At 40.9% G+C, this 14,035-nt stretch overlaps 2 protein-coding genes across 2 annotated transcripts in view; both read right to left on the reverse strand.

Annotated features, from left to right (window-relative positions):
• Positions 1-14,035, reverse strand: part of LOC114653490 (nephronophthisis 3) — an 838,883-nt gene that overhangs the window by 607,866 nt on the left and 216,982 nt on the right. The window lies entirely within an intron of this gene.
• LOC127528351 (uncharacterized) lies at positions 6,282-8,457 on the reverse strand. Its single transcript, XM_051928830.1, has 2 exons — positions 6,846-8,457; positions 6,282-6,438 (listed from the first exon to the last, which is right to left on the reverse strand). Exon 1 carries the CDS (start codon positions 8,398-8,400, stop codon positions 7,504-7,506), a length of 897 nt encoding a protein of 298 aa, XP_051784790.1. The 5' UTR covers positions 8,401-8,457; the 3' UTR covers positions 6,282-6,438; positions 6,846-7,503.

The raw sequence follows: 14,035 nt of genomic DNA on the forward strand, positions 1-14,035 counted from the left end.
AGAATAGCTTCATGCTGCTTTATGTGCATAATGATGAGACTAATCAGATGCAAGTTTTAATCGTACAACTAGTAGTGTCACCATTTTCTAAAAGGAGACAAAATGATGTGATGAATCGCCATTTAAGGCCGTGTCCTATACCAACCCTTGAAAAGAATGGGGGTTTTACATTCATTCTCTGATCCTGTCAAACACGTCCACAAGTGTGCTTTTATGCACCCATCCATTTCCTAATTGGTTTTGTACAGTTCGCGGTCGCGAGGAAAACGTTGCTTGTACCAACAGCTGCAACAAGTAACAGTCAAGGCAAGTTTAAAAAGTGGCTGTTTGCTTTGGCTACACTGATGAATAAATGACCTGCTCCAATTGTTAATACAACATTATAAAAATATTTACTGCTTCGAAGCACCAAAGCATTGCCAATTATGACAGTTAATGTTTTGCCCATCCTACTATTTCATTGCTAAATACTGATACGCAAATGCTAAATTTGTCATTCGTTTGGTTTTTGAAGCCAATAAAACTAGTGTCCATTCATATAATCTGTAAAATGTGATAAACATACTCTGAGCATATTTATCACAGTGTAAGGGCTTGTTTATACTTTACGCTCAGAACGCATACGTGCACACATCATGGCTGTCGCGTGTTCCCAACGTTCATTTGACGTGTCCTCTGAGCAGGTCCTCAGAAGTTAACGCAATGCATGCACAAGTTGCAATACCAGTAAAAAGTCGGAGGGTGCAGTGTGCTAAAAGTTGGAATGTGATGTCAGAGTCTCTGTTTACTATCTACATGTGACAGAAAGCCGCTGTGCGGATCATACAGGATTGATGTACGCACTTCAATGTTTGATGAATGGTTTAATGTGGAGAAGCAAAATGCCAACATATAGATGCATTTGTGGTGCTTTTATATTCAGGCGTCACATATTCCCATCTTAATGACACAATACATTTTAAAAGTCTCACATACCATCTTCTGTGCCGTCTTTTTTTTTTTTTTTTTTTTCTTTCACCTTCACAATAGCCACAGAATATACAACACTGTATTTGAGCCGGGCGGCACAGTCCAAAGACATGCAGATTAGGTGCATTGGCGATCCTAAATTGTCCCTAGTGTGTGCTTGGTGTGTCTGTGGGTGTGTTTGTGTGTGTCCTGCGGTGGGTTGGCACCCTGCCTGGGATTGGTTCCTGCCTTGTGTCCTGTGTTAGCTGGAAGTGGCTCCAGCAGACCCCCGTGACCCTGTGTTTGGATTCAGCGGGTTGGAAAATGGATGGATGGATGGATATACAACACTGTATTTGAGCCGGGAGCCACAGTCCAAAGACATGCAGATTAGGTGGATTGGCGATCCTAAATTGTCCCTAGTGTGTGCTTGGTGTGTGGGTGTGTGTGTGCCCTGCGGTGGGTTGGCACCCTGCCCGCGATTTGTTCCTGCCTTGTGCCCAGTGTTGGCTGGGATTGACTGCCATAGACCCCTGTGACCCTGTGTTAGGATATAGCGGGTTGGACAATGACTGACCGACTGTATTTGAGTCACAGAGGAAAAAATTAAGGACACAGTGAAAAGGTGTATTTTGCAATTACAGTGGAAATTTTGGCGTTAATCTCGAAATGTCCACTTTAACCTCATAGTTTATCATTAAAGTAGACCGTCGTAAACATCATCTTAAAACCGACCCAGTTAATCGCTACGAGCTTCTGGGGCTTCCTCCTGACCTGACAGCAGCAGCAAGTAGCAATAGATCACCACACAGAACAAATTAAATCTATGATATTCCAACTCTCTGCACATTTATAATCATTAGATTTACACTTGATATCACTTTCATGATGAAATACATTAAAGTATGTATGTTACATTTTACAGATAAATCGTTAATTTCGTTTAAATAATGAATACTGTTAATAATTACACACATGGGGGTGACATAGTGGCAGAGCGGTCGCACCGCTGTCTAGCAGAGAGTCACATTGCTGGTATTCCCTGCCTGGAGTTTGCGTGTTTTCCTGCTGGGTTTCCACACTGTGCTGCGGTTTTTGTGCAGATTTGGTGACACTAAAATGACACCAGTATTTGTGAGTGCTTGTATTCACCTTGTGATGAGCTGATGCCTCGTCCAGGGATTGTTTCTTCCTCGTGCCCAATGCTAACTGGAATGGACACATCCCTGGATTGATGGATTTAATCATTAAACATCCTTTTCAGAGAAATTGCGGTAAGGCGTCATCAGAATTTAATGGGTGTTCCAGGCAATTCACAACACAGCGAGGCCGAACCTGTTCTCACCTTGATGATGTCGTGCACTGCCATCTGGTGGATTCCTCCAGATTTACATAAAGTAAGTGCGCAAGTATAAACAGTAAAACGCTTGCATAGCAGGAGCGTTCACTGGAGCACGCGTCGCGTGAAGTATAAACCTGGCCTCACGGTGAATGGGCTGCGTCCACAACAGGAGCAGAAAAATATTTGAACTGCAGACTGTCGGAGAGACGCAGGACAAAATAAGCAACAAAAGCCAAGGGGGAGGAGCCTCGGGAAATGAGAATGAGTAGCTGAGGAACACGCTTGGGCGATTCTAGAGGATAGCGGAGACAGAATAGTGATAGACGGGTGAAAAACTGTGCTAGCTAGAGCAGTGAATGAGGCTATAGGCGCTAGTGATTTTCTTGTTTTGGTGGTGTACCTGGGACCTTAACATTGGGCTGACGAGAGGGAAACCGCTGTCAGGACTGCATTGTATACTTAAAGGAAAGTGCTCCAGCATCCACGAAAGCTTGCCTAGTGTCCTGTGTGGTTCCTTCAAAAGGTCGCTACAATATTCTTGAAATGTATGTTGACAAGTGTAATGCAGTCTTCCCACTTCAAATTTTACTTCTGGAAAAGCACACTGACTAACCAATAACAAAGTCTGATCAGTCATATAAGAGCCTGGACAAATGTAAAAAAAATGTACATTGTTGAAATTAAAATACCCTGGATTTCACAAATTCAGTGGTACAGATATAATAATGTTTATATGATTGTTTAGTAAGTGCTATTTTGCAGTTAATGGATGGAAAATGTCAGATTAAATTTGTAATGTGCACATGCTAAGATAAATTGGGTACTACCTGTTTACATCATCCTTTATAAAACCTTAATCCCCTCAAGATTAGTTGTTACACAAAGGAGATGCCCATATCCATCACACATTAAAATTCAAGCCTTGCATTGCATTTTGATATTTATGAATACCAACACTGGTTTACTTCAATGACAGCTGGGTAATGTCTTGATGAGTATTACCAGTTTTTTTTTAAACTGTGTGGCATACTTTTTGGCAGGCAGGGTGGTGTGATGGTTAAGGCTTTGGATATCAATCCCTGAAGTTGTGGGTTCAAGTCCTGTCACTGACACTGTGTGACCACAAGCAGGTCATTTCACCTGTCTGTCCTCCAATTTGAATAAGAAATGGAAGCTGTTGCATCTCAAATGTTGTCAGTCACCTTGGATAAGGGTGTCAGCAAAATAAGTATTTCTATTTATGTATTTTATATTCTATTACAGAAAAATGTACAATATTCAATAATTAAGGTATTTTAATGAAAGGTGGTTGAATGGGATTTCTGATTTTGCTACGGTATCGAAAAGGTATCAAGTACAATAAAATTTCTCTGGTATTTGTATTGAGTTTTAAAACTGTGATATCGTGACTTTCGTATTTGGGACTAAGTGGCTTCCAGTCAGTGATGTTTCTTTCCATACCTTAATACATTTATTTTCAATTACTCTCCTGTTTTACTGACTAGGTTGCTGTGAGGCTACACCCTCATGGTCCTATCCTGATATGTCACCCCATTCCTTTTGGCCTTTTCTTCAGAGGGCTGGAGACAGTTATATTATTGGTGTGGAAGAGCGTTGGTGTAGAGTTTGTGTTTTATCTTCTTTAGACAGTCATGCTCACAAGTTTACATACCCTGGCAAAATTTGTGAAATACTGGCCAGTGTTTGGAAAATAGCAGTCATCATGCATCATCCTTTTAATTTGGATGATTTCAATGTTGGTGTTACCAGTTTTCCCAGAAGGAGGTGTTTCATCTCACAGGTCATCCTGGATAACATTGAGAGGAGTCAAAGCACATGGCTTGATGGCAACTTCAGTCTGTACTGGGAACTGAGAAGGATGGCTGCGAGGGCTCTGAGGGCAGGTAAAGAGGTGTTTGTTAGAAGGATCTGTGAGCAAGTGACACACCATCTGTGGTCTAGCGACCCACGTCCTGCTTACAGAGGACTTGAAGCATTACGCACATTTGAACCTGTTCCTCGGAGAGTCACAGTCAGGGCAGCTGATGGAATGGTCCTTACAGATGACACTGCAGTTGTGACCCGCTACGCTGGCTACTTTGAGCAGTTGTTCAAAGCTGATCCCATGGCTAGGACGTTGTATATGTCTGGGTCCATGGTTCTTGAGGCTGATCCTCCAATTAGTTGTAAACCACCCAGTCTCACTAAAATTGCACAGGTGGTGAACCAGCTGAGGGTAGGGAAGGCTTCTGGGATCTGTGGCATCTGGGGTAAACTTCTCCAGGCTGGTGGTAAGGCAGTCCTCCTGGCATTGCAAGCAGTCTTTGCTTCCATTTAGGAGACTGGCATCACCCCAACTGGCTGGAAAACCGGACTTGTCGTCCCTATCTGGAAAGGGAAGGGTGATCGTCTGGATTGCAGCAACTACAGGGGGATAACACTGCTCTCGGTGCCGGGTAAACTCCTTCCTAGGGTCGTCCTCAGTAGGATCCGTGATCACTTGCTCACCTACCAGCAACCGGAGCAGTCTGGTTTTATGCCTAAGAAGTCTACCATTGACTGCATCCTGGCACTGAGGGTTCTCATGGAGGGCAGACGCGAATATTGGAAGAGTTTCTTTGCAACCTTTGTCGATTTTCGCAAAGTGTTCGACTCATTTGATCGAGCTGCCCTGTGGGACATCCTGAGGGCTTGTGGGATCCCCTCGAGGTTGCTGGGTATCATGGCCGGCCTGTACACTGGTACTGTGAGTGCTGTGCAGAGTGGAGGCAGAACCTCTGCGTTTTTCAGTTGATTCTGGGGTTTGTCGGGGTGTGTTCTTGTTCCTACTCTGTACTCTGTACGCGTTGGGCAAGGTTGTGAGGTCCAGCGGCTGTGGGGCATCTGTCGGCAAAGAAGAATTCATTGATCTTGATTTTGCTGCGATCTTCGCGGAGTCAATGGAGGCTCTGATCGGGGCTCTCGAGAGACTGAGCAAGGAGTCTGAGTGTCTGGGCTTGCGAGTGTCCTGGATAAAAACCAAGAGCCAGGCCTTTAATGACCTCTTGGGCACAGCCATCAGCAGTGTGTCTGTTTGCGGAGAGAGTGTTGACCTTGATGAGAGGTGTAGCCCCCGAAGTATAAGGCGAGATCAAGCACGGGTAAAACACGTATCGAAAGAAATCTCTCAGTCCAAAAGTTTGTTTTAAAAGTAGTGAAAGTTAAAAGCAAATAATCCACACAAGAATAAAAGAAAAAATAGTTACACACATAGAATAAAAGGCAAAAAAGGAAAAATGTATCTTCTCTAAACTTAGCTTTTCTTGAGAAACTTTAGTTATTTCTGTACTTAAAAGTTCTTTACTTCTTCTTCTATACTTAAAGGTTCTTAATTTCTTCTTCTGTACGCCTTAAGCGTACGGTACAGTACTTAAATAAGCACAATTTTCTTAAGAGTTATTTCACACACTCAAAAGGCCCGTTGGCCCTCAGGCACGGTCATGGTTTAAAACCGTATGCCTCTACACCTTACATATGGCAAAGCTGTCACTAACTGAAGAATAATGTTTACTCAGAGCTGTTAGAAATGGCAAGAATATACCAATACAATTCTACTTATGGGGGTTTTAGGAACCTCCCATAGATTATGCATTGTCATCTAGTAAAATATTTATGAATCTTATATAACTAGTAAAATGGCTCTTACACATCCGGTCCCTAATTGTTTATGCTAGGGCAGAAATCAATTACTTTAACATTACTTAATAAGAGCCTTCACTACTTTACTTAACTTAAACCAAACTTAAGAAACTTAAAATTTAAATTCTACTGTAAAAACACAATTAAAATTAAGCATGCAAAAAGAAAAATTAATCATTTCAATCATTTGCTGCTTCCTGGAGTAGGCACAGTTTGTTCACAGGTCTGTCCAGTGTGTTGGTCTTGGTCTGCATACAAACTGTTCTGACTGCCTTTTTGCGTCTAGCATTATCTTGATGACTTAACCCTTTACCCAGGAGTTACAGGGTGTAGCATCTTATAATTACACCCACAATGTCCAATTTCTTTATGAACTTGTTGCATAATGAGTGTAGCAATATGTGAATTCTTCTGAATAATTGCAGGGTGTTTTGCCTCTTCTGGCATAGCTGATTTGTTGAGTCTTCCTCCTACTCTCAGTATTCTTTCTTGCAGGACTGGGTCCAGTTTTTTTGATTTTACTACCTTTCTTTACAAGCTGATTTTTGTTGGAGGCTTTAACCTCCTCTGGGTAAGCTTGTAGTTGACTGAGGCGAATAAGTTCGTCTTCTGCTTTAGACAAGTCAATTAGAGACAGTAGCTTTAGTCTCATTGTTGATTTGTACTCCTTCGTATGTTCTGTGATTAGTGTCTTTTGTCTTTCTGGGCTGTGTCCAGACTGACTGACTGTATATTGAATTGCCTTTCTCTCTTCTTTCAGATGCAGTAGCACTTCTTTGAACCTAAGGAACCACGCTACTGCTTTCTTCTGAAAAATACTCTACAAGCCCTTTTACTGGTTCGATTTTTTCTTCTACACTTGCAGAATTTACTACACACCTTTTGATTTCCGGATCATCACTAGTAGACAGGTTCACTTCATCCGGTCTCTTAGGCCATTCGTTCTCTGGCTGTAGCAGGAAGTTTGGGCTTTGTATCCAAGTCTTACTTTTGATGAAGCTTTAGAGTGTCGATCCTCTTGATGCTTGATCCGCAGGATTTTGTGCAGATGTGACATACCTCCATTGCGAGGGTTGTGTGTGCTCTCTTATCACTGCGATTCTGTTGGCAACAAAGGTTTTGTAGCGTGCACTTTCATTTGCAATGTACCTTAGTACTGTGGTGCTGTCAGTCCAAAAGATTGATTCTTGCAGGTGAAGCTGTAGTTCTTGTTTTAACATTTTGTCCATTTTAACTGCAACCACTGCTGCTGTAAGTTCTAACCTTGGTATATTGACAGGTTTTAGTGGTGCCACTCTTGATTTCCCCATTAAAAATGAACAATGTCTCTCATTTCCTTTGTTAGTCAGAAGGAGGTAGGAAACAGTGCCATACCCATTTTCTGAGGCATCTCCAAAATGATGCAGTTGTTCGGTTATTATTTGACCAAACCCAGGCGGTTTAATGCACCTGTTTACGTTGTAATCCACAAGTAGCTGCAAATCGTCCATCCATTTTTTCCATTGCCGGACATACTTAACTTCCACTTCTTGATCTCAAGCATATTTTTCTTTATACAGTTCTCTTAGAATAAGCTTAGCAGGCAGTATGACTGGTGCTAAAAATCCAAGTGGGTCATATATTGAACTGACCACTGACAGAATACCACGTCTTATAGCAGGCTTATCTTGATGCTTTAACTGAAACTTGAAACTGTCAGTCTGTGTGCACCATTGAAAACCTAAGGCACTTTCAACTGGTAACAAATCATTGTTTAAGTCTAAGTCCTTTTGATCTATTGCCCTGTCTTCTTCAGGAATGGACAACAAGACTGTTCTGCTATTACTTACCCATTGTATAAGATAAAATCCTCCCTTTAAGCACAGGGCTTGAAGATCTTTGGCCAATTTTATGGCTTGTTCTTCTGTAGCAACTGACTTTAAACAGTCATCAACATAGAAGTTATTTAGCACAGTGTTAACTGCTTCCTCTGGAGCTGTGCATCTTGCATCCTCTGCTGTTCTTCTTAAGGCATAAGAGGCACAACTCGGTGATGAAGTAGCACCAAAAAGGTGCACTGTCATTTTGTATTCCTCTAGTCCATTGTTTAGATTACCTTCAGGCCACCAAAGGAAATGAAGAAGATCTGTGTCTTCTTCTGGAACTTTCACTTGATAGAACATTGATTTAATGTCTGCCATGAGAGCAATTGGTTCCTCTCTGAATCTTGTAAGAACTCCAATGAGTGTATTAGTTAAATCAGGTCCTTTCAGCAACTGTTCATTGAGAGAAAAACCTTGGCAAATGGCTGTACAGTCAAAAACCACTCTAATTTTATTTTTCTTTGGATTATAAACTCCATGGTGAGGGATGTACCACACTGTCTCTCTTTCAAGGGTCAGCTGTTCAGTGGGTATCTTGATGGCATATCCTTTGTCTAAAATGTCTTTCATGAAAATTTTGTAATCCTCATGGAATGTTGGATGCTTTGTAAGTTTCCTTTTAAGTCCAATAGCACACTCTAAAAAGAGAAAAAGGGCTCTTTTTGATTTAAGGTAATTTTAGTAGTTGTAATGAACTATATTAATATGTTTGTTCACCTAACGTAATTTTTTGCCTTACTTCAAATTGAAAAACCTTGCTGTCACTTAATGTAACTTCTTCTATTTAGTCTAAAGCAAAAAATCGCTTTGGAGACCTTGCCGGCTCCGACCCCTGTTATGTCACGTCCGGGCTCGCACCAATGGCAGAAGACCTACATGAGCTCGACCCCTTTGACTTCACTTCCTGTCTCCCCCTTTAAAAGCCTCCACCTTTCCCCTATTCCCTCAGTTCTGTTTGGACTCGGTTTTGTGCACATCAGTGCTGTATTATTTTGAAAATCAACTTTGCAGCCAGGAAACCAAATTATACGGGTGGCTGCCCCAAACCTTTATATGACTCTGTCTCGAGTTTGTGACTATATATATATATATATATATATACATTTTATGTATACTATATAATGTTATGTAATGTTCAAAATATAAGGTGTATTTAATATATGTATATATAATTATTTCAAATAGATATCTTATGTATAATTTATAAACATTTTTTGTGAAAAGCTTATAAAATATATTGTGTATTTAATATGTGTATGTATATATATATATGTATTTTTTGTGAAATGTTTGTTCTGAATATTTATAGAAAAAACATGTTCAAGGAATGACCAAAAAATTGATTTTTGTGTTGCAAATATTCAGAAATAAATCTAAAAGAGTTTTGCTATAGCTGGTTCAGTAACATTCACCACCATTAGATCAGTTTAAAAACATGTTTCATGTTTGAAGGCACTTACCAAATGTAGCACTAATTTTAAAATAAATTTGCTTCCATTGTTTAAAGCAAAACATTGTTGTGGTTTATTTTATTAAAAACAATTTCACCCTAACAAACAGTGAATTCAAAACCATATAAAGAACATATTTAGTTGAGTCCAATTAAGAATTTAAGTTGGCATTACAGTGAATACAATAATGGACAAAATTTTAATTTGAGTTCATCCATCCATTATCCAACCCGCTATATCCGAACTACAGGGTGACGGGGGTCTGCTGGAGCCAATCCCAGCCAATACAGGGCACAAGGCAGGAAACAAACCCCGGGCAGGGCGCCAGCCCACCACAGTTAATTTGAGTTTTTAAAGAAATTTGGTTTGAGCTAAATACATTTTTTTGCTTTTATTCAAGTTTTTGAAAAGGTTAAAACAAACTCAAATGAATTAAGTTTACTCAAATGCTTTTTCAAATTTGAAAGGAATCAGTTAAATTGCTTGTTACCTTGTGATGTAATTTATTTAGGTTGATCCAAGAAAACATTTTTTACAGTGCATGTTGTTCTGCAACACAACAATTTTTTGGCACTTTAAGAGTCTCATCTCTAAAAGGCAGGTTAAAGCAATAGTGTCCATCCACTAGTCTTGCAGTATCTGAGGCTATGCACATGAATTTAATGTCCTCCTGTGACATTTCCTCCTTTTCCTCACAACTGCGTTCTGGAAAGTCTGTATTGTATTGCTGGAGTAACATTTGTTCTACCTCCATTATTGTTACATAATTGACTGAACATCTTTTCAATCTTTCTTTGTCTGAGCCCTTTATCAATCCATTAACAATCCACCCACAGAATGTTTTCACAGCATAAAGTCCTTCATCTTCACTATGTATGATTTGCCATGGCTCCATGACTTTGCGGGCATTTGTACTTAACAACAACAATATTAATAATTGAATTGTAATTACAATATTACTGCTTTGGTCAGCATTTATCTGGAGTGGATGCATGTCTTTTAGATAAGACAATTTCTTGACATCTTCTTGCATAGGGATGCTCTCCCTTTTCACAGGTATAGAGTTCAGTATGAACACTTCTAGTAAATCAAAAAAGGTAGTTTCCTCTATCCCACAGACTTGTAATTCCATTAAGACAGTACACTTCACTAATTTCTGTCTATTTACTTTGTCTCTTTCTACAGTGCTGATGTAGATGTGAGACTTTCTTCCAGAAAGATTTACAGTGCATCCGGAAAGTATTCAAAGAGCATCACTTTTTCCACATTTTGTTATGTTACAGCCTTATTCCAAAATGGACTAAATTCATTTTTTTCCTCAGAATTCTACACACAACATCCCATAATGACAATGTGAAAAAACTTTACTTGAGATTTTTACAAATTTATTAAAAATAAAAAAATCGAGAAAGCACATGTACATAAGTATTCACAGCCTTTGCCATGAAGCTCAAAATTGAGCTCAGGTGCATCCTGTTTCCCCTGATCATCCTTGAGATGTTTCTGCAGCTTAATTGGAGTCCACCTGTGGTAAATTCAGTTGATTGGACATGATTTGGAAAGGCACACACCTGTCTATATTAGGTCTCACAGTTGACAGTTCATGTCAGAGCACAAACCAAGCATGAAGTCAAAGGAATTGTATGTAGAGCTCCAAGACAGGATTGTCTCAAGGCACAAATCTGGGGAAGATTACAGAAAAATTTCTGCTGCTTTGAAGGTCTCAATGAGCACAGTGGCCTCCATCATCTGTAAGTGGAAGAAGTTCGAAACCACCAGGACTCTTCCTACAGCTGGCCGGCCATCTAAACTGAGCGATCGGGGGAGACGGGCCTTAGTCAGGGAGGTGACCAAGAACCCGATAGTCACTCTGTCAGAGTTCCAGAGGTCCTCTGTGGAGAGAGAAGAACCTTCCAGAAGGACAACCATCTCTGCAGCAATCCACCAATTAGGCCTGTATGGTAGAGTGACCAGACGGAAGCCACTCCTTAGTAAAAGGCACATGGCAGCCCGCCTGGAGTTTGCCAAAAGGCACCTGAAGGACTCTCAGACCATGAGAAAGAAAATTCTCTGGTCTGATGAGACAAAGATTGAATTCTTTGGTGTGAATGCCAGGCGTCACGTTTGGAGGAAACCAGGCACAGCTCATCACCAGGCCAATACCATCCCTACAGTGAAGCATGGTGGTGGCAGCATCATGCTGTGGGGATGTTTTTCAGTGGCAGGGACTGGGAGACTAGTCAGGATAAAGGGAATTGAAGGGATGACTGCAGCAATGTACAGAGACCTCTTGGATGAAAACCTGCTCCAGAGCGCTCTTGACCTCAGACTGGGGCGACGGTTCATCTTTCAGCAGGACAACGACCCTAAGCACACAGCCAAGATATCAAAGGAGTAGCTTCAGGACAACTCTGTGAATGTCCTTGAGTGGCACAGCCAGAGTCCAGACTTGAATCCGATTGAACATCTCTGGAGAGATCTTAAAATGGCTGTGCACCGACGCTTCCCATCCAACCTGATGGAGCTTGAGAGGTGCTGCAAAGAGGAATGGGCGAAACTGGCCAAGGACAGGTGTGCCAAGCTTGTGGCATCATATTCAAAAAGACTTGAGGCTGTAATACTTACTGTGAATACTTACTGTATGTACATGTGATTTCTCAGGTTTTTTTTTTAATAAATTTGCAAAAACCTCAAGTAAACATTTTTCATGTTGTCATTTTGGGGTGTTGTGTGTAGAATTCTGAGGAAAAAAATGAATTTAATCCATTTTGGAATAAGGCTGTAACATAACAAAATGTGGAAAAAGTGATGCGCTGTGAATACTTTCCGGAAGCATTGTACATTAAAAATGTTCGTTTTTTTTTATTTATACATATTAGGACATTTTTCAAAGAACAAACTTCATATCCAAAGAACCCATCCCAGAGCAGAATGGTGCTTTGTCAAACTATGGGTCTATGAAGAACCACACAACCCAGTAAAGAACCATTAAATGCAATAAAAGAATCATGTTTTTAAGAGTGTGCAATTGGCTCACTCCAGTTTGTTTTCTTTGCCTTTGTAAAAACATAAAATGATGTAATTGAACAAAATGTATGTGTGTAAGTACAGAAAATAGGACAGAATGATCAAACTTGTTTGTGTTTTGCGTACGTGACAAAAAGCATATATACTTTCTGGAAGTTTTCTTTCAATGATGTGTGTGACAAGAAAATATACCTTTAGGGTAAGGACTTTACCAATTGGAATAATACAAAATGAGTCAGGACGCTATTTTTATTGCTTACGTGGTCAACGATCAGGAGACTAGAAAGGTATAAAAGAGCAAGGATATCTGCGCTCGAGGCAGATGAAGTGCGGTGTCCTAGGACTGTATTTCTCTGTCATTTTACCCTTGCCTGGTATGTATCAATAAAAGGTTTTGACTAATTTTAATTTTCTTCTCTGTCTTCAGTCACAAAAAGTGTCCACAGTTTTTTGGCGCCCGGACGTGGGGCAAGAGACGGCCGGTCGACTCCTCCAGCGAGACCATTTCAGTGATCCGTCTTACCAGCGGACTGCCGTCAACTTGAGTACTCCGGCAGCAGAGCATGCAGCTCCGGCAAAAGTTAGGACTGTCCTGTCCTGAAAGAGTTCTTGCGTGAGGAGTCCCTGGTCTCCTCTTTGCTACATCCACGGTGACTGAACGGATTTCCAGACAGAGCTTGCACACTTCCAGGCTGGGGTAAGCACCGGGGAATTTCCGAACATTTTTTTTTATTTTCTAAATTACGGGAGGGCGAGTTTCCTGTTGACCGTCTAGTCATATTCATATCTCAACGGGTTGCTTAAGGTGATGGAGACTTGACCCAAGCAGTTTGACGCATACGAAAGGTCTGACGAAAGGATACTGGCCTCACCCATATCCTAGACTCGGCTGGACGTATTGATGTAGTATTCTGCTGAACCGAATCGGACACGAAGTCACCTGAGCTGGAATCCGGGGATGTGAGCGGACAGGCTAACGGGACGAGTAACGGGGTGGTATATATATATATAGAAACATAAACAGAAAAAGAGCACAGATTGCAGGTTTGCTGTTAGGACGGAATAAATAAATCTACATACTAATAGGAATACCGTGTTCTCCTGGGAACTGGGACAGGACCGATAGTTAGGTGTCTCCCCTTGGGACTAAAGAAGGGAACAGTAAGGGAATAGTGAGTGGCACACTTAATACCTCGCTGATTCATACGTACAAGGGATTAGGCGAATCAGTATATAGTTGGAAAATTAAATACAGGACCCGGGAAGAGCAAGGGGACATAATGGGAACTTATAACAGTAAGCCTGTTAATCGCCGCACAGGGGGATCAAAATCATTAATGCTGGAAGAATTATTTTTGGAGGATCAACAGATGCCCCGTAAAAATGGGTCTCCTAGGAAATTTATAGAAAAGAAGACAGGTTTAGATTTCAAGAAGGCATGTAGGAAATGGAATAGACAGAGTGGTGGGCGTTGGCCGATAGAGGGGACAGGAGATGTAAGTGAAATACAGGAAGCTAGGAAGATCCTGTGTAGGAATAAGCAGGGTTGTTATAATAGTGGACCATATCGAATGGATAATGTTCGATAGATGGGAATTAGTAATAAAAGACAGAAATTTAGAAGCAGTACAGAAACAGAATGAATTGTTGCGGGCAAATGAGGGAAAGGCTAAAAAGGAGAAAGAGGAATTACTAATTACATTACAGAAAGTTCAGACAGGCACTGA

The sequence above is a fragment of the Erpetoichthys calabaricus genome, chromosome 6, assembly GCF_900747795.2.
Source record: "Erpetoichthys calabaricus chromosome 6, fErpCal1.3, whole genome shotgun sequence".
Lineage (NCBI taxonomy): Eukaryota > Metazoa > Chordata > Cladistia > Polypteriformes > Polypteridae > Erpetoichthys > Erpetoichthys calabaricus.

Excerpts from the sequence above, each read along its gene's own strand:
- LOC127528351 (XM_051928830.1), bottom strand. The coding sequence starts at position 8,400 with ATGAAAGACATTTTAGACAAAGGATATGCCATCAAGATACCCACTGAA.